At 35.0% G+C, this 25,463-nt stretch overlaps 1 protein-coding gene across 1 annotated transcript in view; it reads right to left on the bottom strand.

The window, feature by feature from the left end:
- Positions 1 to 25,463, bottom strand: part of DPH6 (diphthamine biosynthesis 6) — a 214,963-nt gene that overhangs the window by 184,217 nt on the left and 5,283 nt on the right. The window contains exon 3 of the mRNA XM_086749012.1: positions 24,746 to 24,939. Coding sequence (XP_086605138.1) covers positions 24,746 to 24,939 — 194 coding nt within the window. The remainder of the gene's footprint in view (positions 1 to 24,745; positions 24,940 to 25,463) is intronic.

Genomic DNA, 25,463 nt, shown 5'->3' on the forward strand with positions numbered 1-25,463 from the left:
TATTAAAAACTATTGAGCATAATATGATAAATTGATTAACCTTTATAAAGGTCACAAAAGTATTGCTCTCATGTAATATAGATAGTAGGCAGACTGCTACACTTCAGAAAACAACTTGTCTGTGCAACACAATGAAAACCTGATTCAGATATGGAAAAGGATATTAGTGTTTCTCAAACTGATTTTAGAAAAAAAAAAATTCTTTTTATTTCAAAGGTTTTAAACCCCTTTCTTGTATCTTCTGCCCTAAGAAAGGGCCAACTGTAAAAGCTTAAGTGTGCAGGATGAACCCCTCAGTGTACTGATGTGCCAAGCTGGATGACAGCGTACTCAAGGGCCCGGCACACACGTCAGGCCAGTGTCCCACTCTGCCCTTTCTTACCTGTCTACTGTATTCTGTACTGGAGGACTCTGCACAACTAGCTGGAAAAATCTGCATGTGATTTCACTCTTCCTCCTTTGCAATTGCATCAGTATTTTTAAATTTTAATAAGCTTAAAAGCTGTAGCATTCTGAAAAATTAGCAGCTCCACCATTCTATATTATTAATGCATCTTGCATAAACTTCTGAGGATTGCATACTAAAATTTTCAGACTTTAAATGCCAAGGAATCACATCACTAGAAACATTAACATGTACCTTTTCTTAACTGCATCCTTTTGAAATATATATTTGTATACAAGGGTGTTTATAAATTCAAATTTAAAGTATGACTTGACTTCCAATTTACTTCACTTGGAATGTTTTCTTTCTTTTCCTTTAAAACTCTATAAACCTGCCATGCATTTTTATCCCCTCTAGATTTTGTATTCCGAATTTTACTAACATCTCATCTTTAACAAAGAATATGCAGATAGTCTTGGGTTTAGGAGGTTTTCAGGTTTCCTTGATTTTTATGTATTTTTTAGGAGCAGGACACAAAAGACACTCCTTCATCTTCTTAGTACCAAAACAAAACATCCTTTGAATCGAGATAAAATCACTACATCATGAATAATATCGTTCTGTGAAAAATAATACCATATGACTAGAAAAAACTACCCCTTTAGGGAGAAATATTGTGTTAAGGTGGATTGTTCTTTTAGTAGTGTAATGGAAAGGCATTCCACCTAGTCCCAGAAGAAAAACCAAAATAGGCATTTAAATGGAAATATTGTGAAATGGACAGGACAAAAAAAACCCCTCAGAATGGTAAAGAACTATGTATATATGCATACACACATACATATACATGTACACACACAAAACCACATATACAAAATTTTATTTATATGATTTTTTCTAATTACTTCTCTACATCTGTAATTATGTATATAATTTCAAATTTTAAAAGAAAATTTTGTAGTCCTAGGCTTATTTTGCAAATATAAAGATGCAGCACATTTATATAAACTGCTTTTGGCCACAATCTCTAATAATATATACAACTCAGCTCTATGCAAAAAGTTGGAACTATTCTTTTTTAATTTTCTGCACATTTTGTGCTAGACCATATTCTAAACAGCTTTTACAAAGTGATAATGTTCCACTGACAGTGTTTTGTGTACTTCACATAAAATTAAATCTCAGACAAACCCTGAGAAAAAGAAAGCAGAAAGCTAAGCAATACAGTATGTTACTCTTTTTGACCCACAAACGATTATCAGTTATTTTAGAAGTTATGACAGTTTTCTCAAGTCCTTAAGGAGTCTGACACCTCTGGTATAGCTTTTAACACTGCATTTATGTTTATATCACAATACAATAAAACAGCAGGAATAATGTTCAAATTACTTGGGTAGTGGATGCTTTATTGAAAATAACAGTATTACCATAAAATAAAAAAAAAAGGCTTATTTGAATGTGCTAAATAACCATTGCTATCCATGCTGCATGTGACTTACGGGATGAATTTTGGAAGACATTGCAATGACTACTAGATCTGCATCTCTAACGGAAGACTGTGTTCATTAACAGTAAACACTAATCAAATTGAATAACCAGTGGTATGCCGATACTTGAAAAGTTATGGTGAAATCAGTGTTCTGCTAATTATTTACTGTTACAATACAGATGACTTCATCATTAGAGATAACATTCACTGGTTTTTGCCAGGTATGAATAAAAAGTAGAATGTAAACAACACAACCACTCTCCTTTCCTTCCATTCACTGCAGAATGCTGCCATAAACCACAGTAACAATGGCACAGTAGTTAATTTATATGACTATATTAGTAATTTTATCATTACTCTTCCATAATATGTGAATTCACAGCTACAATTTCTTATTCTCTGCCTTCATTTGCTGTTCAGTTAATCAACTTTGATCCTGCATCACTGGGATCTTTAAAAGCTACATGGGAAAAGAGAGTTCATTTTTAAAACAGTCTTGATATTTTGTAGTACTTAATTCTAGAAGTGGAAGGGTAAATTATGTTAATCCTCTCAGGCAAATCTGAAAACAGTTACACTCAGACATGGGCAAGCTTATGCACCATTTTCTAAACGAAAACTTCCGTACTTCCAATGGCAGAGGAAGAGAAGCTCAGCAAGATTGGTAACAGGTGATAAGGGTTTGGAGGAGCAATGAAACCACCACCCCACCCCCAACAGAGGAACTCCACTTAGCAAGATGCATTGTAAAGGCTTCAAAATGAGAAATTGGAGCTGACTTTGTATTTAGTATCACGGTCAATCACGCTAGAAATCAAAGCTCAGCAGATAAAACAGTAATAATAAAAATCTGTTTTCCATTAAAAGAGGATTCTCATCCATAGGTTCTTCTAACTGCTCTGCCTAAAAGATTTTTTGCAAGCGTCCTATTGAAAAATTTCTACTTTAAGGGAAACCTATATAATTTGCAGCATAGGCAACCACTAACTGATACGACTGAATGTTGTTTCTTTTTCTTTTTTAATCTCTATTTGATGCAGCCTTCTCTCCTCTTGCAGAGAAATGAAATGAAGTACTTTCAGAAAACTAAGCTTCAGCAATGTATAGGCATGAGATGTCCCTGCTTTTTTCTTAGTTTGACTTGTATTTTCAATGCACTGCAATGGTATATTATTTTATTTCTAATAATTATCACTTACAATACTGAATAACTAATATACCTGAAAATTTCTTCTGATTATGGAAAAGGTGCTTACTCAACAAAAGCACTCAGCAGTACTCCTAATTTCTTTACTGCTTTTGTTACAAAAATTTTTAGATATTCCAGGTCAGAAAGGGACCATTCTGCAATCTAATCAACTGGAATGATAGAGGTCACAAAATATCATTTGGTAATTTCGGCATTGAGTCCAATAGCTAAAGATCAGGCTGTAAGAGAGTTGCAAATAATAGATACTATTCTCCTTTATCCTTTCTCATTCTGCTTTATGTATTAGCTGAGAGCTAATGGCATTATCTGTCCATTAAAACGCAGTAATTTTAAGGTATCAAAATCCCATCACAAAGACTTCCTACTCTGAGCAATTTACTAAAGAAATCATCAGGAATAGGCAATGTCCTCTACCAAATTTAGGCAGGTTCACAGAAACTGTAGGTAACCCCCCAAAAAAAAACCCAAAAACAAGTCTCACAAGCCTCTAAAAAGCAACATTGGTTTTTTTTTTTATTTTAAGAGGGTACCTCAGTCCACCTCTTATTCAGACATTTGGAAAGGATTTTCTGTAATCTCCTGTCTTCACTATCTGGCTTTACCCAACAAAAGCTGACTCTACAAACTGACCTGGCAAATAAAGGCTCCCCATGACTCCCGGTACAACAGTATCCCGAGTCCTACTTTTAAGGACAGTGGCAAGTCTGGCCAGGGATTAACATCCCTGGCCTCTCTGGGAACCACTGGCACTGTTCCTTTGGTGAAAGCAGGGAACAGAGTACTTCATCTGACTCTTCCAGCAGCCTTCACGTGCAAAGGAAGGAATTGCCTCTTCTTTTTGATTATTCTAACAGTGGTCAGGTTCTTAGTTCCGCGTACAGTTTATGCCTGATCCACTGCCTTTCCAGTCTCATAACGAATACATACACTCTACTATAACAGACATTATGCACTCAGAGGTGTCATCAGGTTACATAATGATAATACAATCTGTTATTAGCAAGAAATTGGAAAAAGACTTGTGATACAAACACTTGAGAATAAATTCAAGAAGAATTTTTAAATGTGCAATTCATCACAATACTTTTGCCACTCACCTCCAGCAGACTACCTCAGCTATTTACTATCAACATTACCTTAAATATTTCCTTAAAATATAGGATGCAAAGATCAGAAAATATAGTGACTTCATTTATAAGCAATTTCAGTTTGTTTCGTATTAGGGGCAAGAATACAAATAAAGCTAATAGGCAGAAGAAGATAAAGGTGGTATTATCATTTAGTAATAGTAATACAGTAACATTTCAAGGCTAAAAATGTGCCTGGGATTTTCCAACAGCATAGTTTTCCGTTAGAAATGCTAGTCCATTAAAGCTGAAGTGTTTTATAAGAAGAGATTTTCCAATTAACATAAGAGTTTTCTTCCTGGGTTCCTGGCAGTCTACCTAAGAGGCCACACCGGCGTCTGGATTTGTATGGTCCACAGCCCTGAATACAGCTTTCCCAGGTGAACTGTTGTGAACTTAGGAACAGACTTTCCACATCCTTTTGGTCCCAATCTGACAACATAGAATCATAGAGTGGTTAGGGTTGGAAGGGCCCTTCAAAGGTCATCTAGTCCAACCCTCCTCCAAGGAGCAGGGACATCCCCAACCAGATCAGGTTGCTCAGAGCCTCATCCAGCCTGGCCTTGAACGTTTCCAGGGATGGGGCATCCACCACCTCTCTGGGCAACCTGTTCCAGTGTTCTACAACCCGCATTGTAAAAAATGTTTTCCTAATATCCAATCTAAATCTACCCCCCACTATTTTAAAACCATTACCCCTCGTCCTATCACAACAGGCCCTACTGAACAACCTCTCCCCATCTTTCCTGTAGGCCCCCTTGAGGTACTGGAAGGCTGCTATAAGGTCTCCCTGGAGCCTCCTCTTCTCCAGGCTGAACAGCCCCAACTCTCTCAGCCTGTCCTCATAGGAAAGGTGCTCCAGCCCTCTGATCATCCTCATGGCCCTCCTCTGGACCTTCTCCAACTGGTCCATGTTCTTCTTATGTTGGGGGCTCCAGAACTGGACACAGTACTCCAGGTGGGGTCTCACCAGGGCAGAGTAGAGGGGGAGAATCACCTCCCTTGATCTGCTGGCCACACTCCTCTTGATGCAGCCTAGGATGCAGTTGGCCTTCTGGGCCGCAAGGGCTCATTGTCGGCTCATGTTGAGCTTCTCGTCCACCAGCACTCTCAAGCCCTTCTCCTCAGGACTAGTGCTGCTTTGTCCAGCCTGCAGACAGGATTCTGAAAAAATAGCAAAAAGCACCCAACACAGTTTTCTCAGAGCAATCAGCTACTCAAGGTCAGGAAGACTGAAAAAAATTCCAAATTTTTCTGCTTTTGTTTGTCTCACAGGAAGTTTCAGTATCTAGTTTTCCTCCAGATTCTCACCAAAAACCTCTGAAAATTTTTTTCCTACAGAATGGAGATTTTGCATTTCCATCAGTTGACTGAAAATTAGCTTCACAATAAGGCCCTAGTATGCTATCTTCTACAAAAATGCTTTCCTAAAACATGCGAGCTTCATTGAGATTTTGTATTGGAAACTGACATTTGAGACTATTTATTTTTGCACAAGTATTCTAGGCAAATCTGATTCAACTTTTCCATTTTAAATGGGCCAAATACTTCTGAAATTAAATATGATATTCCTTATACCAGAAAAAAAGCAAGCATGAACCAGGTCTAAAACATTAGATTCTTCTAAAGTCTAACTTACGCTAAATCCAGGTAATGCTGTAAGTGGAAAACCTTCAGGAAATACCAACATATGCAAGCAACAGTGCCCCAAACGGGGCTGACAAGATCACAGTTCAGGGAATAATCAGAAGTTTATTACTCTAAGGTAGAGAGAATTTGAGTAACAGAAAGAAAGGGCAGCTTGAGGATCTGCCTTGAGGAAGAAATATAAAAGAAGGATTTTTAGGAGGAGACCAGAAAAAAACCAAAAAATAAAGGCAGACAATAATGTGCCAAAGAAATCACAAAAGATAAAACCAGAAGATATAAGCACACAAAAAGCAAAATCAAAAGAGATACATACAGCAAAGTAAAACTTTCAGAGGATTTCTCTGTAATGGAATAATGATTTAAAAAATTACAGAATAAACACCTTCCTCTAAAGCTTAGCATAAAAAAAACTGTTACAAAATGCCAAAATTCCTTAATTTTATCATAAAAACTGCTCCATCTTGCTTTATTTTATTAGCTTGCATAAATCTGAAATTTATTTCAATCTTGTGAAGTTCTGATATCTCATACTGCCAACACGGCTGTAGCTTCAGGTTGCTCTCAGCACAGTAGCCATTATGCCCCCTTAAAATCCAAAAGTAAATGTGTCTCATTATGGGGGAGAGGAAAGTTAATTTCTGTTTCTTCCAATTGGGTCAAGGTGGGGCTTTGTCAAAGTCAAGAAAGACATAGAATCATAAAATAGTTTGGGTTGGAAAAGACTGTTAAAGTCATCTAGTCCAACCCCCCTGTAAGGAGCAGGGACATCTCCAACCAGATCAGGTTGCTCAGAGCCCCATTCAACCTGGCCTTCAGTTTTTTCACGGATGGGGCATCCACCACCTCTCTGGGCAACCTGGTCCAGTGTTCCACTACCTTCATTGTAAAAAATTTATTCCTTACATCAAGTTTGAATCTGTTTTCTTCTATTTTAAAACGATTACCCCTTGTCCTATCACCTTGCTAAAGGCCTTGCTAAAGAGTTTCTCCCCATCTTTCTTATAAACCCCCTTTAGGTACTGGAAGACTGCTACGAGGTCTCTCCAGAGCCTTCTTTTCTCCAGACTGAACATGTCCTTAGTTACCACTAGACTGCCAGAAAGGGTACACAAACATGAAAGCATGGTGAATAAGAGAGACAGGTTGGCTAGTCAGCAATGTCTTACAGAATTAGAAAAAAATACAGTTTGCTGGGGTGATACCAATATTAAATGGAGGTGAATGTTTAACAACAGAGAGAGAAAGTAAGGAGAGGAATTCCAGAGTAAAAATAGAGAAAAGTACGTAGAAAAATAATATCAGGAAAAGGCGTAGGCCAAAAAACATTGTGAAGAAAAATCAGGAACCCTGCCAGAGATACAACTGTCAACTAGGTTGATGCTGAACCTATTCCAAAGGCAAAGAAGAATGGGTCATGTAGGGTCAAGTTATTGAGCAAGAAGGGAGAAAAAATTAAGGTATATCTTTTACAAGTATACAAATTCTCTGCTTACAAATTCTAATACCCTCCAATGTATGTTTTTTTTTTTAATACTCCAGTATTTCTCTTATTTCTTCCATTCCCATCCTAGCTATGAGAAAAAAAAAGAAACAAACAAAAACCCACAAGAAAATGCAAAAAATGTAAAGATAAGTTATACATTTGACTACTGTTCCGCTAGTCAGCACTCTTCTCATTTTTTAAAGTGAGATTTAACAAAATGCAAAACATTTGTTTAGACTTACAGTACAATCCAAAGAATATTTTGTTGAAGGGTATTATTACTGTATGTGCTGTTTTAATATGAAATTGGTAGCAAGAAAAATAAAATAACTTAAGCAAAGTATCAAAGATCTCTTCAGTACCTTCTCTGCTTAAAGCCAAAAGCATTTTCCTTACCACTTAGATTCCACATCTTTAAAAATGTGTATCAAAGCAAGATTAACTTTAAAGTTTCCTAGTACTGCCATTAGGTAACTGCATCACAGAGAAGAGGATGCATGTCTTCCTTTATCAATCCTCCTCACTCAGTCCTCAGCTGCTGATTGTTATGGTATTCTCTGAGATTAAGAAAAAACAGACTATTTAAATTTAGAAGACAATATTGCTTGAACCAGAACTTCCCACATTGTTTGTTGCCCGAACTAAAAAAGTATCTCCAGAATGCTTTATTGTTGAAGGGTAAATGCAATAACTTTATACTGTGGGTTCTCAATTATATGGCTGTTCTGTAATCAAGGTGCTACAACTATCTACTAAGTTTTTTCTATGCAGAAATTGAAGTTTCAGAGGACTGAGACATCTAAAATTGCAAATACATACTTATCATGACCTGTGCTCTTGGCATAAGTTACTCTGGATGGTAGTAACAAGATAAGAGAAAAAGGAAAACAGCTTTTTATTAAGAGTAGAAGTATTTTGTTCACCAAAGAATCTATCAGCCAAGGAACAGTCTCTGAGTCTAGTCCAACATAAACTGACTGTGTGACATAAAAACTCAGTTTAAAAAAAAAAAATCAACCAGATACCGACAAGGACATTAGAAATGTTTACAGACAGTGGAAGTTCAGGACCATTCACATTCATTAAGGTTTCAGTCCCCTCCCAGTCCTCAGAGCAGACATTTACACAATGGGCTGCTCACTATTGAGCTTTCTTTCTTACTCATTACAAAGAAGAAAGTAAGTGAGGCCTTCCCACAAATACTTCTGTCTCGTGTAACTGAAGCAAAATATTTATATTAGACTTTCAACCTGAGTTACTACTGGTTTAGTGACAGACATCAGTTTTTGAACTTGTTTTAATGGTCTCAGTGTTTTAAACTAGCCTCTCCTGTTTCTGCTGCATATTATATCATCATACAGTGGCAGTGTGATTGTATGCTTGGGAGGAAGAGGTCAAAGATGCCAAACCCATTTTCATTTGAAGTACTAAAGTAACATGAGACTTGCAAGTGTGGTCTCAGTCAAGAGCTGTTAATAAGATACAATTAACAAAGTAGGTTGAATGTAATCCATATGTTTTAAATGTACATAATGACAAGAATGCAACATCCTGCCAAACATGCCAACTACTGAAACATACCAACAGGTCACCAAAGAGAAGCAAGAGTTCTACACTTTGCTGAAATAAGAAGTTAAGCATTAGAGATGACCCTTGCCTAATAAAGACACAATTGCATAATTAAGAAAGTGAAAATTTTTATTCTAATTAAGTATGGACAGAGCACCTTCTGAACAAGGAAGAAACAACAAAATTCTTGGGGAGAAAACTAAATCTGGATGGATTCTGTGTGGTTTCAGTTCAAAGGGGAGACTGTAAATGATAGTATTTTCCACCGAAAAGGAATCAATACAATTTAATACCTAATGATCAACCTTGAGGAACATTTCTATACAGCAGATCTCAGTTCTTCAATGGAAGTTTTAAAATATACTTCTCAAAAATTGCAACTAAAGGCATAATGTATAAAGACTGAAAATCTGTCTGTCACCTTATCAGAAAACTGCAAGTTAGCTGAATGAGAGAATGGGAAGCAGGGGGAGGAAAAAACTGTCTTAGGTAATCTCAGCATAAACCACTTAAAATAGTTTACTCCTCATTTCTTCAGCTCAAGTATTTTACAAACAGGTTGCAGTTGTGTTATCCTCTTACTATACCACAAATATATGCTCAGAGATCGCTAAGTGGAGCAGAGAAAAAATTCCAACAGACTTCAGAACTGATGGAAAGGACACTTCCAGGAACTAGAAGGATTTGAACAATACTTGCTACAAACCAGCATGCCAGACCACTGACCGAAAACAAGCCTGGAAGCAAGGATCCTTCTGCTTCTGAATATCTTATAGATTTAAGGATTCTTTTTTTTTTTTTTTAAGATGATATATTGCTTTGATAAAAATACAGAAAGAGTAGTACCTGGAAGAATACTTAGGTTTTTGCAAATTTGAATTAATGCTTAGGTTTGAGGTAGATTAACTACTGATATAGAAAAGGGAAATTCCAGAGCAGGCTACTCTAACAGTCTGCTGTCATACGCTACAACACACTCGCTACAGCACTGTCTAATGCACACTTTACTAGTGAAGAAGGCTGTGCACATCTCTGAAAACACTTAACTACATTATTTTGCATTTCTAGTGCAGCAATGGCCAAGGAAAGAGTAGTTTCTATTCTACAATGCACTATACGCATATCATATAACATGGCAAACCCTCTCTTTAGTTTGCATTTCTCAGGAATACTCTGGCAGACAAAATTCTGACAGCCTGGCAAAATAATTACTGAGAACATGAATATTCTGAGGCTGGAATGACACGTGTATAGCCGTATTGGGAGCAGCTGATAATAACACAGCACTAAGAATACCTACCAACTGATGGAGCAGCAACTTTAAGGTAAAAGAACAAATGAATCTACTGAACAGAAATTTCCAGTAAAACCCCAAATCATCCCATGAATACAAAAATCTATCCAATTAAATCTGTTTCCTACCTATGAAATAGCAGCAGATTGCCAACTAGATGTGCTAGTCCTTCATGTCATGTTGCAGAAGTTTCTACTGCAAAGAGAACTCTACTCCAGGTTCCCAGCTTTCACATGTGTGTGTGTGCACGTGCACATCTGTTTTAGATCTTTTTATCTTCAATAATATTGGAAAAAAATAATGTTACAGAATCAAGAAATAAAAAATTAGGAAGTATCACACACCCACGCAATTTTTTTTTGTTTAGTTTCCTTCCATTGGGTTTCATGATATAATCTTTCATATAATAGGATTACAATCTGCTTTTCCAGTTTATTTGAAGTACAAGATAATACAAAGGAGAGCATCAAACTATGCATTTGCCATTTTCAAATTCTCAACTGCTTGGATTTGCAACCAATACAATAAATTTAATATTATCTATTCATATAGCTTTCTAGAGCAACCACCTTTCAAAAGGTGTCAATAGTCACTATATCACGTGGAACTGGATGCTCTGGAAAGACAGAACAGGTGATCAAGCTCTCAAAGCAATTTAAATAGGGATCGGGAGCAGTAGAATTTTTTCTTTTTTTCTAACTGATGATTTCAAACAAGTGCTCTCCTCTGTTTGTGCAGCTACACACAACAGTATTACTAAAATTCCAATAAATTATTTCAAGTTTTTATTATATATATGATTTATCACTTTTTCTTAGGGAAACTGTATATTTTCAGCTCTGAAGATAAGCATTCAGGAAAAGCTACTAAGTATTGAAAATTGGAAAATTAGACGTTACGCAACTTAACTGGCAAAGTCAGGCTGCTCCACAAGTTAGTTAATGCAACAGCATCTTTCCATTTTGAGAAACAGGGTGCTTGATGTCAAAATATTAAAACCACCTCATAACTAATAGCACAGATTTAGTATTAAAAAGAAGATCTAAGTCTCAGGGTAAATCTTCCTTTGAAAGCATTTATTGATCTTTCCTTCACAGTACCATTCACCGTTTCTGTGAAGCAATACTTTTCAGAACGGTGATGTAAGCAATGAATAAGTCGCAATGACAAGTGGGTAATAAAAAATGACTGACAAACTTTCCCTAACAACACAGGACTGGTCTCCAAAGGACAAAGGTAATCTTAGAAGTGGCAAAAAGAGTTATTGTAGCACAAAACCATCAAAATTACTGGAAATCTGTACAGGTCTAAAGAAAGATAAAGAATGTGAAAGAAAAAATAATTACTGGACTTTATAAAACAAACTGTAGCAGAACGAAACATGACCACATGAACAGGAAAGACTAATCAATTAATCCCAGCAATTACAAACGAACAGTTATCTAGCTCTGTAAAATCACAAACATTACAGACCAAACTCAAGTTCTACAAAATACTATATATCTACACACATTTATTCCTTCTTTCTGCTGGTACATTGGCCAGGGAACACAGAAGATGAAGAAAGCCAGGAAGGCAAAGCTATGCCAGGTAGTTTAATGTACCTACTTGGATGATTTATTCTGTAATAAACTGTGCCTTCCTGAAATACAATAGAATCACTGTTATAGATACCAAGAGTACATTAGAAAAAAAAAGGCCAAAATCTATCAAATATAGTATGCAGTACAACTTATCAAGTTGTGTGAGTAAAATGACAGAAGAAAAGAAAAAAAACAGAGGTTATGGATAAGACAGAAGAAAGTAAAACAAGATTCCTAAGTAATGTAGAACAAACAGGTCCATAAGAAAATGGACAGCCTGGAGAAGAGAAGGCTCCATGGAGACCTTATAGCAGGCTTCTAGTACCTAAAGGGCTCTTACAAGAAAGATGAGGAGAAACTCTTCAGCAGGGCCTCTTGTGATAGGACAAGGGGTAATGGTTTTAGAATAGAGGGAGGTAGATTCAGACTGGACATAATTTTATGAGGGTGATGGAACCCTGGAACAGGTTGCCCAGAGAGGTGGTGGATGCCCCATCCCTGGAAACATTCAAGGTCAGGTAGGATGGGGCTGTGAGCAACCTGATCAAGTTGGAGATGTCCCTGCTCCTTGCAGGGGGGTTGGACTAGATGACCTTTAAATGTCTCTTCCAACCCTAACCATTCTATGATTCTAAAACACTTCAAAGGAAGAGTGTTCATCTGTTTTCAGTTCCTAACTCCTCATATCATTTGACACTTCACAGTAGTTTTGAGAATATTATCTATCCTTCTTGTAGTCATAAAAAGAGACAGGCCATCAAGTAACCAAGTAAAACCTAAATACTAATTTTTTTTCTTTAAAAGTATTACATCATCAAAGATTCCCTCTCATGTGATCAAGTTCCATAGAAAGAAAGAATCTCTTAAAAGTAGAAGAAAAAATGTCTTTAAAAGAATATGCTAAAAAAAAAAGGAGGTCTTAAAATTCAAATTTAAGCATAAATACTGCCCTGGGGCCATAAACAGAGATTCTTACAAATGTCCCCAGTGAGAATAGTCAGTATTTCTTGTTGTTATGTCAAACAATGCTGATGTTCTATTTTAGATTGCAGTATTTATTTTTCTTCTCATACCTAGTGTTATAGTGTAGGCAACTGTTAACCAAGGAAATCAGAGTAGATATTTATTATTTTCTATACAAAAGACATTCTCAATATTCAATCTCCACATCTTTTGGTATTTCGGAATCAAAGAAATATTGGAAATTAAAATTAAGATGACCTTCAGAAATACCCTTAACTGCCTTGCATAAACTCAGATTTTATGAAAGGATATTTGAAAATTATTTAGTGATCACTCTTAAGCAAGTTATTTTAAAACAAGAATTTTCAACTACAGATTTACCTTAAAAATATATTATCTTTAATTAAATATTTCAGACAGGGATCACATAATCCAATTAGACGAGAAGTGTGGTATTTTGCAGGGAGGTAATAATTGCAGGATGGGGTAAAATCATCATGGACATTTTAACTATAATGAGAAAAGTATGTGGAATAAACAGGACATTTCCTTTAAGCACCTGCAGTGGCTCTGTCACTTCTTTGCCCAGTCTTGGTAAATTATGCAAGGTCTTGGCAGACAGAAAAGCTGTAATTCATCATCTCCAACAATGTAATCTACATTTATCACTATTTTAATAATGTTGAATATTAATTTACTAGTTTCATTGCAAGAAAATACACCATATGAAATTTACCAAATATTTTTATCTGTCTCAAAGGTTGCAGTTTAAAATTAAATTCTTCTCTCACTACCAATCAGATCACACATATAACAAATCACCTGTATTTTTTTCTTCATTAAAATATTATTTTAATTAAGAATTCATTTTATAAGTAAAATTCTCACTGATCTGAATGACAGATTTGTCTAAAGACAGTGAACTGTGATGAAGTTCAATTGAAAAGATTAAAATATATAATATCTAAAGTTGCTATTTACTTAAAAGTACAAATTTATATCGCCTCTTTTTTTTCCTAATATTCAGTTTCTGCCCTTTCTTCATGAAGTAAATTTTAAAGATAACTTTAAAAATTATAACAGTCCATGGTTTTGCCACATTGTAGGGAAAAAAAACCTCCCAACTTGTTTCACCATGTAAAACCCACATGCTTGAAGAAGCTCATTAATAAAAATGAAACATGCCCCCTTCCAGTATTTAAGATCAGCAATAATCATGCAATCAGTGCAACAATTAAGCTTGATTCAGCGTTTTAGTTAAATTTAAAGTGAAGCAAAATAATTTTGACCAAATTTAACATTACTTTTTGCCAGCAGGATAATAGTTGCTTTACTCCAAAACCACCTTTTAAAATGTAATCTATCCATTATGCTAATGGATAGTAAATATAGGGTATTTCTGGATTAGCCAGTACACATTATGCCGTAACAGTTGCTTCCTCCAGCAACATTTCAGTATATAAAATCTTATGGTAAAAAGTGAACACACCATATGGCTAGAGGCTAGAGATTACCCATAAAACAGGCAGATAAAAATCAAAGCTTCTACACACACTACCTTCCTGAAGGATCTCACCTCTTAGTTTAATTTTAATTTAGTCTTCATCATTGTTTATTACCAGATCTCAAACACTGCAAGAGGTGGTTTGCAATGTACTATTTATGCCACCAAAATTCTTATCACTTGTTACACAGAAAAAAACGGTCTGCAGGAGTAGAAAGCTGGTGTGTTTATCCATCTACTATTCCAAATGAACTAAGTCATGTGGGCAGTCATGTGTTTTACACAAATCATTAAGAGATACAGCAATGTTTTGAATAGCCATCAATGGTTACATCATTAACTATAATTTACTGCAATGACTTATGATTTTCATTTCACAGAAGTGCATTAAGAGTGTGTTCTACACATACATTAACACTCCCCACCATAAAATAAAGCCATTTAACTTTTCACAGAGTGACTTTTATGACGCTGTTACAGAAGAAACTAATTGTAGTTAAAGCATTTATTTTTCAAAAGGTCATGCTTTTTTATTGTAGTTTATAATATTTAAATGGCAGCGTATCAGCGTGAACGTGCATGTATGCGAATGCAGGGAACACGCGTGTTCAATACTGAAGCCATCCAACAAGTTCCACAGAAAACAAAGGAAAATAAAGTTATTTGCATGTTAAGCTATAATGAAGTAAAAGAGAAATCTAAATTGTAAATGAGCTTTGGAGACAAATCAATGCTAATGAACAACAAATACCTTAGTCACTGTGTGAGTTAAAACAACATCATTAATAAAGCTTAGGTGTTCTGCTGGTGAGCATGTCTTTACTCCCTGGCAGATCATGCAAGACCTAGCTTAGGAGAAGCAGCAAGCACAAAGAAAGCAACGTTTAAAATTATTTTGTTTTGAAGCTCCACTTCAAACAAAAACTTGAGGAAAGCCTACGCAACTCAGAAATTCCCATCCAGTTTTAACGACTGCCCTGAATGCCCAATAAAATTTCAGATTTTCACTAGATAATGACAAGAGAGCTTATAAACCTCAAAGATGACTCAAAACAGTCTCTTTTGTTCCCTTTCTTGCATGTAAAACAGTCAGTGAAGAATCAAAATGTTTCCTTAAGAAAAAAGGGGCTTTTGTTTGAGCTAAAAATAAGTCTAAACATTCTGTTCACCTGAATGCTCAAAACCAGCTGTAGGTAGTAACCATGTAGGGAGAAACTACAGAGGGCACTGTTGTATCAGTTATCAAGAGTTACAATGGTGACAGGGCCCAAGAACAGAAGACTGTCAGGAAAATAAATAACTAACTAAAGAAAAAATCCGGAGTTAGGAGAGCATGCAAATGCACTAAACCTAAAACAATAATAAAGCAAAAAGACTGAAGCTGTATTTCTGAAGGAAAATGGACTGAAAAAAAGTTCACATAACAGACTGTCAAGCTGATAGGAATGCTGCAGCGCACACATTTGGCATTTTCCTTTGTAGTACTTTCCATGGAAAAGGTAACTAATCATAGTGCCGCCTTATCCTTTGCAAACAGCAACCTATTACTGAAACCCCACTCATAATCAATATGAAAATGAGTGATGACTATTACACAATTCTTCCACAGGCAGAATTCATCAACAGAAAGAATATCTCCATACCGTACAGTCCTTCTGCAGTGTAAAACGCCAGTTCTCTTTTATTCCTTTTCATAATGACAGTTAAAAATCAATCCTTTCTATTCTGAAAATGGTAACGTTGGTGCAATGCAAACCAAATGAAATCCCAGCCTTTCCAGAAGAATTACCTTGAAATATACTGATCAGAAATAGTAAGTGCCCAGTTGAAAATAATGTAACCATGCAATTGCTGTAGGTATGACATGCATATCAAAGGGGAGGGGGGTGTGTTAAATAAGTCAGCTTAAATAAGAGTAATTGTATAAGAAAGCAAAATTATTTTTACACAAAGAATGAGCTTCAGAGATAAAAATATTTATCTCTGCCAAAGAGACAAATTTGATAAATATTCTACTGTGCATTTACACGAAAGCTCGCCTGTCCTTGATTGCATTTTATTAGAACTAACCCCAATTACATTTCATTAAACACTAATAAATTTTAAAACATATATTACGGCTGCCTAATGAGAAGTGTAAGTAATATAAAGCAGCTAGTTACCTCAGCACAGAATAAGATAATACATTTTTTATATTTTTCATTTTTATCCTTAAAAAGCATGATGAAGATGAAATAAGATACAGATAGTACCGTCTATTTAAATGAAACTGTAGAGAAGAAAAGTCTTGCTCTTTTTCAACAACCTGGTGACAAAACTCATAAGCAGTATGTTTTACAGTACTACAGCAAAAAACATAGGACTTTTATGAACACTGACTCAAATTCACACTTAAAAAGGACAGGCAACATGGAAGATATTTTCAAATTAAGTTAGACAAGAACTTCATAATAAACCAAATAATAAATGTTAACAGAGAAGATGCTCAAGAAAACAAAACATCTACCAGAAAATTATCTACAGCTATGTGAATGAAAGAATAAAACAAACAAAACAAAAATCACAGGTGGTGCCTGTGGATACTCACTCACATCCACATGCATAAGAACTGTGATGGTAACTGTGGAGAAATTGTGTCTCTAAGCACGCAAAGACAGAGGTACTACATGAAAGGAAACTGAGAAAACGAAAATCCAGTATTTTTTTTTTTGTTAACTGCAAAACCAGATAATATTGAGATCTGGAATTCCTTCTAAGTGATTTAAGTAATTGTTCCAAGCCACTTGTTAATAAAAGATAAATAAAACAAAAAACTAACGTGCATGTCAGAAATGGGTTTCATTAAGGTTCTGCCATCTTTGGCTTCCAAACAGGCCTTGTATACACAACATTAAGTGAAAAAGTTCACTAAATTTCAATTTTGTATATATTCTGTCTTTAGCCTAATTCTGTTTCTAGATCAGAATTATTTTAAAATTCCTAAATATACTACCAGTCTAGTAATCTGTTTAGCTCTAGATTTTTATTAGTATTGTTTCTAACAGTCTGGTTTTGCCAAAATAATTTTTCACTAGTTTTACTTTTGTTCTTCTTTTGAAGTGTATATGATTGTAGGCAGACAGGCAGGTTGCATGCGTGTACACAAAACTAACAATTTGTTAGATACACAGTATTAATAAAAGAAATGCATATTAACCTCCTAAATATACACGATGACACTAGGTTAAAACAGGTCAAGTTCTCAAGATAAGATATATGTTTGCTCTATGCAAAACTTAACTGCATTTTAACCCAGCAATGTTGTAGTTCATTCCTACAGATGTGCAACTGGATCCAAATGGCACTGTTACTGAGGCTGCTGAGTCTATGCATGTCACTTAAATAAAATTCAAACCATGAAAAAAGTTTTGATAACATTTACAAAATTGACTTAAACATTTTAATGTATTTTTCCATTTAACTACAATACTGAATGCCAAAATGTTAACAGATAACACTCTAAATATTCAAGATACCTAACAAGATATTTGAGGTTCCTTTCTCCCCATGCAATACAGCACATTAAAACCAATTTTACTATCGTAATTTATTCAAAGCTTGATTATGAGCAATAGCTGCGAGAAGAAATACAGCATTGTTGGTTCATATACAAGCATTTCACTTAACTACATTGGATAATAGCAGTGCTCCTAAAGGAGTATAAAAGCAAAGTGATTAAAAGTCATTACTGTTAATTAGCATTCACTTTACATTGATAGGGATGAACCTCTTCTACGCTGAACAAATTGAAAGCTTTTATCTGAAAGTCTGCCAAACCTGGCCAAGGTAGGCACTGAAATAAAATGTCAGTGACCAGTAAGTTGAATTCAAAACAACAATAACAAAAAAAGTAAAACAAAATCTAAGGATGTATCATCATCCAATTAGTGAGATTCAGTTTTTAAACAGGAAAAGGTTTGAAGGGAACGAGTAAAACTGGAAACTCATACTTCACATTCTGCAATCTTACTGATAAAAGGAGGAAATGTGTGTTTATCAAACTTGCTGCGAGTGCACGGTTCATTTGGCATCCTGTAAACAATGCCTGGCTGCCCATTTCCAAATGCATGTGAGAATCTTGCAACCCAGAACATCATATTCAGCCGGCAAGGTCACACTAGAGACGCCCTGGAAATGGGAAATTAGGAAAACCTGGCAATCAGAGGTTTAAAGCTGACCAGAACAAGCCCTCAGGCTTGCTTGCCATCTTTCACCACCAGCCTGACTGTCTCTGCTTATTCAATATTAACACAACAAGACTGAGAGTGAGTGAAAACAACTCCACACACCTAACAGGGAGAAATACACTTCTTTATTTTTCGTTGTTTACATAAAGCTCAACATTTCTCACGGTAAGAAACTACCTCAAAGATGTTACTCAAGATCCCTTTCTGAAAAAAAAAATTGACCCTTCCTGAACAGTTCAGATGAGACACAGAGGCATGACAGGCATCCTGTTGATTATAAAATTTCCTTGTTCCCATCTCATTTTAAAATCCAAACTAAAAACAAACAAACAAACAAACAAATAAACCTTGTCTTGTGAATGGAATGAGAGACATAATTATTTTTACACTGCTTAAAGCACTGCCACCTACGCAATTACTTCTTACTTCTTCCCTTAATTCACACTCTTATTCACTGCTGATGACAATGGTCATCCCCTAGCTGGAGGAAGCTATGGAGCTCCACTCCAGAATTAATTAAAAGAAAAAATAACAAGTCGATTAAAAAAAAAAATTGTTGAACATGATGAGTGCAAGGGGACAATTCAAATTCTCATAGATAAAAAAAAGGTAGAGGAACTTAAGTCTATGCCATATGAAAAAACAGCAAATATTTTGTCTCAAAAAAAAAAAAACAAACTTACTTTATGAAGCAGCACAGTTAATTATTTTTGTCAGTGTAGGTAGTCATTTAATACAATTTCTAAAAGTTCATATTTAACTTTCATGTCTAAAGGCAAAAAGAAATGTGCTAAGAGAGATAGTCTCCAAATTTTCATCTAATCAACATGAGTAGTCAAGGGCCCAAAAAATAAATTTCATTGTTATATCTATCACTGTTCCCCCTAACTGGGTACTGAAAATTTTTCAGGACGTTTTTCAATACTGATGTTACAATTTCACTTGCTGAATTTTATATAAAGTTAATCTATCAAAATATCAAGGACACAGCATTCTTGATTTGCAATAATCTAAAAATATCGGGAAAAAATAAGAAGGAGTGATTATTTCAGAAATTCAGCATTAAGACAAATACTTCTTCCTCTAATTTAATCTTTTTCAAAAAATGTTGAGAAATATTTGTTTGAGGAATTAGTCTACACATCTACAAATAATTCAAATCATAATAGGGAAAGCATCAGATTTTACTCAATTGAAAACCTGGGAAATGATGACTAAAACAAAACTCCTTTGCACACTTCTCAACTCTCTGAATCCCATTAGTAAGAAGTGGAAGCTACTTACTGTGTCTGAACTTACAAACTGCAAAACAGTTTAGTGAACTGCATGCTGAGGTCCTCAGATTACAGACTCTTTAAGTCAATCAGCATTCCATAAGTAACAATATTTAGATCTTTCAGACTCCTAAGAAAATATGCAAACCTTATTCATATGAGTTAAGAGTACACTATTAGTCTTTATCACATAAATACCAGCACTGAAGTCACGGGGACTACTGAGAGCTGATTAAAATGGACACCTAAAAGCCAAATGAGTACTTCTAAATACTTTAGAAATACTGTAATGTAGTAGAATACTACGTTACAATTTTCCTGGTGGTACCATCTAGACATTTGGCTGTACAAAAGCCACAGAAAGTCAGTCATCAGACTGAAACCAAGAACTCATTTTATCCACTGGCCAGAGCAGCTAAATTCTGGAGAAGTGTGAAAGGAAGACTGTTATCTTAGCATGGGAGAGTATTAGCAATAATGAGGAACTGAAAGCTTTATCTTCGGTGAGGGAATTAATCCCTGTCCAAAGGCCACAGAATAACCTTATATTTCATCCATTCACCTCAAACCGTGAAGAACTGTTTCCTGAAGAACTCCAAGTCTTGGGGAGTTTCACTGAGTAATGACAGGACCTAAGTTACCTCGTTTCCACCTGAACCTGCACAAAGTACTTTGTCTGAGTCAAAATATAATCTTAAATAACATCCAAAATTACACAGCTATTGCAATTTTAACTCTCATACAGGAATGCTTCCTGTCTTCACTAAACATTAATCTGGGTCCATTTAAAAAAATCACAATCCTGTCCTTAAGAAATAACTATTAAATACAGGAACCACACTGTATTAATAAGCTCTTTGTTGCTGTAACTAAAACCCATGTTACTTAGTAACTTAGTAACTAACTGATTTATGAGATCATTGCTCCAGAATTTGACAATATTTTAGAAAATAAATTTTCTTTCTTTTCTTTTGCATGTTACTGATAAAATGAAACAGTGCCACAAGCAAAGGATATTATTATTCAAATGTTTCATATATCCAGTATATCCAACATCAATTCTTATTTTTCGGCTGATGATCAACAGATTATATCATAATTAACAATCCTTCAGTCCTGAGATCCAATATATTAGTTTATTTCAAGTGTATTGTTTGGGTTTTTGGTAAGCTTGCAGGTTCTGAATCCACACAGCGCACCACAAAAAGAACTCTGATGGAAATAACAACATGTTAAGACTGAAAATGCACTGAAAATCTGCATGCTTCATGGTAAACATAGGGAAATATATTACAAAGAAACTATAGATAGGATTCAATTTTTGAAATTCTAATTTCAAAAAACCTCAGTACTGAAAAATGTTATTGAAAAAGATTTAAAAAAAGCTAGAAGAAAAAACCTTTTTTTTTCAAGTTCCAAGAATTCTACAAATTATTCCAGCAGTGGAAACTTACCAAATAAAGGCAAAGTTTTCACAGAGCAGAGGAGATAAGGCAAGACAGAACCATCTACTGAAACACAGAACTGAAACAAATTTCAGTTGCAAATTTCTTGCACTGGTTTGTATAGTCTGAAAGTTGCTACAACCACTGCCTTAAACAAGATTAGCCATCGTTTCATGAGATACAGAAAACAATCCAACATTTAACCCACCTAATACCACTTCTGCATGTGCTTGTATAAAGCATCAATGTGTGACTTGGACAAGGTCACAATTACATTGAAAAGGGGAGAAAGCAGTTAAATATGCCTGTATTGAGGAGTATGTTGTAGTAAAGTTTCATAAAAACGCCTCCATGCTCCAGTCTTTCCAGCCACTAAAGGGAAAGAAACAGAGCTTTCCCGCACATTTCCTGGTTTCAAAGCCAGTGCCGTGATAAAACTCTGAAGGGTAATTCAGATAACTAAAGAACTCTAGGGCTTACATGCTTTGCTGGAAAAAGCTCCAATAAACAAAGCGACAAACATGGACAAACAAAGGTATTGGCAATACCTTTTCAGTAACATGGAGAGTACATTAAATTACTCCTTAGAGTTCAGGACTTACATGTCTCGCAAAGTAAGTATTCTACTATCGGGTGAGGATTGCATAGCAAGATACCTTCAGATATCATATAAATATTCTGATACGTTTCACAATATATATTGAATGTAGAATAATAAGCAGGGCATTAGGCAACTAAAAAAATAAATATAAACTTCCTTCACACCTATCAATCATCTGGGTTTGTGACAATAAAATTAGCAGGTTTACAGTCACTGGCAGTCAATATCACTTTCTGAGTCCCATGGACTAGAACAGGACTGCTATCCTGGGTTTCACAGTACTACAGATTAATATTTAACTTTTTAGAAATCTTATTGTCATAATATTGTTTTTAAAAACATCAAATACCTTTAAATTCATACTAGTTTTTCAAATGTGTTTTAATTTTTTTACTAAAAAAGCACCTGCAATACAAGCATTCTTTACAAACTGTAAGCGAGGCACACCATGTGATTTTGATCTAGACACATCATTCCTGTACTCTTGGCCTCAAAACATTTGAGAGAAAAACAGAGCTATGTTAGTTTGACCAGTGTTTTGACATTACGTCCACTCAAGGACGCATTTTGACAAGGCTTCCGCAGCTTGCACAGAATTTCTCCCCTCCCTTCAACAGAATGCAAATTGAGCTCTCTAATTAAAACTATTAACATGTGGGGGGGAAAAAAAATCCTAAATCAAGATCATCTATGATTAAGACTTACATAGTCAAGCTACAAAAACTGCAGTTATAAATAAATGTGAAATAAATGAAAAAAGAAAGCTTTCAAAGTTACTGTTAACACACAAAATTTTAATGTCTTTTTCTTAAAATTAAAAAACCAAAGACTTACAGCTTCTATGGTTTATGTCTCCTTGATAATATTGCAATTATTTATCAGAATATGCAAGAAGACTTCTGAAATTTTTGCACCAGAATGTCATACATAGGTTTAACTATAAAGGCATGGTTATCCAAAGTTTAACATAAAGGCAGTATATTGTTAATATTTATGTCTTTAAAATATCATATAGTTGAATTAATATTTATATACAGAAAATAAATAGTTATTTAGTTCCAGACAACTTGGTAACATCTCTTTCAACTATAGTTATAATTATCATGTACAACTTCCAAAGCAGAAGTTGTCAAGATTTAACATTAGCATTAATTTATGTCAGGCATCCATTTCTCCAAAGACAGCAAGAATCGAAAAGGAAGTATCATCTTAATTGCCACTAATCTGCTCATTTTTAATTACATTGATCAGTAATTTATTATCTTACCCAGCAGCAGCAAGCTGCTAGCATGCAACTTTAAGAGACACCAAACACTAGTCCTTCTAATTTCTAATCCTATCATGGTTGAAAAATAATTTAAATAATTTATTTCAATTCCTGTACTGCATGATACGCACATTGCATTTAAAACTTATGTGAAGCACTATAAAGCACAACCAAACAATCACAGAATCATTTAGGCTGGTAAAGACCATTAAGATCATTCAGTCCAACTGTAAACCTAACACTGCCAAGCCCACCACTAAACCATGTCGCTATGTGCCAGGCCTACACGTCTTTTAAATACCTCGAGGGATGGCAACTCAGACACTTCCCTGGGCAGCCTGCTCGAGGGCTTGATAACCCTTTCAGTGAATGAATTTTTCCTAACATCCAATCTAGACGCAACTTGAGGTTGTACAGCCTACATGCACTGTTCTGCTTTGTAGTCTCATACTCCAACACAGGCGAATGATCTCGATTTTACTTTAGAAGAACATCATTTCTCTGCCAAAAATGTTTAGAAGATTTAACATTTGACTCCAGCATGCTTCAGGAAGCACTCTGCACTCAAACCACGTGCTTAGGTCTTATCTGCAAGTTAATTTTTTTTAAACTGAACAAAGAATAACCCTGAAGCTTTTATGTTTATGAATCTTAATTCTCATTTCAATGGAGGGAAGGGGCTAGAAAATGTTCAATACCAGAACTGAAGACTAGAAATATCTTTAGCGGAAGTTTCAGAAAGTAGCCTACCATTTTGACCAATGAAATTGAATGTGCATTTATTTTTTTTAAAACAGCAATTAATATGATTTTCTGATCATGGTACTGTTTTAGGACTGTGCACTGCAGTCGTCAACACAATTAACTGAACAGACATAGCATGTTCACTCACACTTTGTGTAAAACCTCTGGAGTCAATGGAGATTTTCTATTTATTTCAATGAGATCTGATTTAATTCTGGTGGAAAATAAAGTACCACATGAAACATTTTGGAAAAGAATAGAGAATAAATTTCAAGTGTTTTAGGAAATAAGCTCATTGTCTTCCTTTAATTGATTTTATAGCTAAAAAGGATTGGGATTGATATACATTATTGCTATCATGTGATATACTAGAATAATGTTACAGGACTAGCAAAACCAAAACTATCATTGTAAAATATTCTGTAATACTTTGTGAATGATCTGCAACATACAAACAACATTCTGGTTCACAGAGCATAAGTGTACACAAATTGAAATGTCTAGACATTACTTTCTATACATTGATAAATGCACAAACCCAAGAGATCTCTCATTCCAGTAATCAAGCAATGCATTATTTAAAATATGAAACCAAATAAACATTTTATTTATAGATAATTTTTACAGTTACGTTTTTGTAGGATATGCCACACACCTGCTACAAGTATTTTTATTAAATAGGAACAAGAGTTTGGCTTGAAATGGGGATGAATAAGTCTGATTTACATTGGGGAAAAAGAAAAAAGTTACACTACATATTTACAGTGCCAGAAAGAACAAAGGAATATAAATAAAACTTGTCAGAGTAAAAATGTTCAAGTTTTTTCTCAAAGCTTTCCTTAAATACCTAAGTGGATCATTTACTTAAATTCATAAATGAGTTAAGCAATATAATTGTCCTCAAGTATTTCATTCTTTCCATTTAGCATACCTTAACGAGTTTCAAGAGGTGGTAAAGGTCTTCAACCTCATCTTCCTGACATGTGGTATACACCCTTCCAGTATTTACACTGGTACCCTTTATGAAACCACGATAGAGTGGCAAATCCAAAGCATCGGCATATAGGTCAATGGCATGGTGTCCTACTGTCTGATACATATAGCTGTCCAATTCATCAGTCTGCCCTGCCACAATTAAGAAACAATATTAGGTACATTATTTCAACAGTTACAGATACTCATAATACTACAACTTACACTGACACATCAAGCATCTCTGCTGTATACCTATATAGCACATCTTGCAGAGAGAAAGTTCTGTAACATTGATCAAGATAACTAATTTGTGATATAACAATGTCACTTTTGATGCCATACAACAGATATGCTTTTGCTCAAAATGGACAAATACAAATCCACAATCACAACTAACCAACCTAGACCAGAAGAGTTGCTTTAAAAGAAAACTCAGTGTTTTTCAACATACATGAATATGACAAGTTCTTTAAGCTGATATTCAGTTCAGAATACACAGTTTCTTTATTAATTGAGACTCTCCGGGCAACAGCGGTACAAGATAAAACAAAATGAATGGCATAGAATCTGCTATTGCCTGAAGCACCTCAATTAACTTTCCACAAAATTTCCAACTACATACTTGAAGAGAGCATTTTATGATTTTAATGACAATAGTCTACATTTCTGATGTG

Source organism: Chlamydotis macqueenii, chromosome 5 (genome assembly GCF_036417535.1).
Source record: "Chlamydotis macqueenii isolate bChlMac1 chromosome 5, bChlMac1.mat, whole genome shotgun sequence".
NCBI lineage: Eukaryota > Metazoa > Chordata > Aves > Otidiformes > Otididae > Chlamydotis > Chlamydotis macqueenii.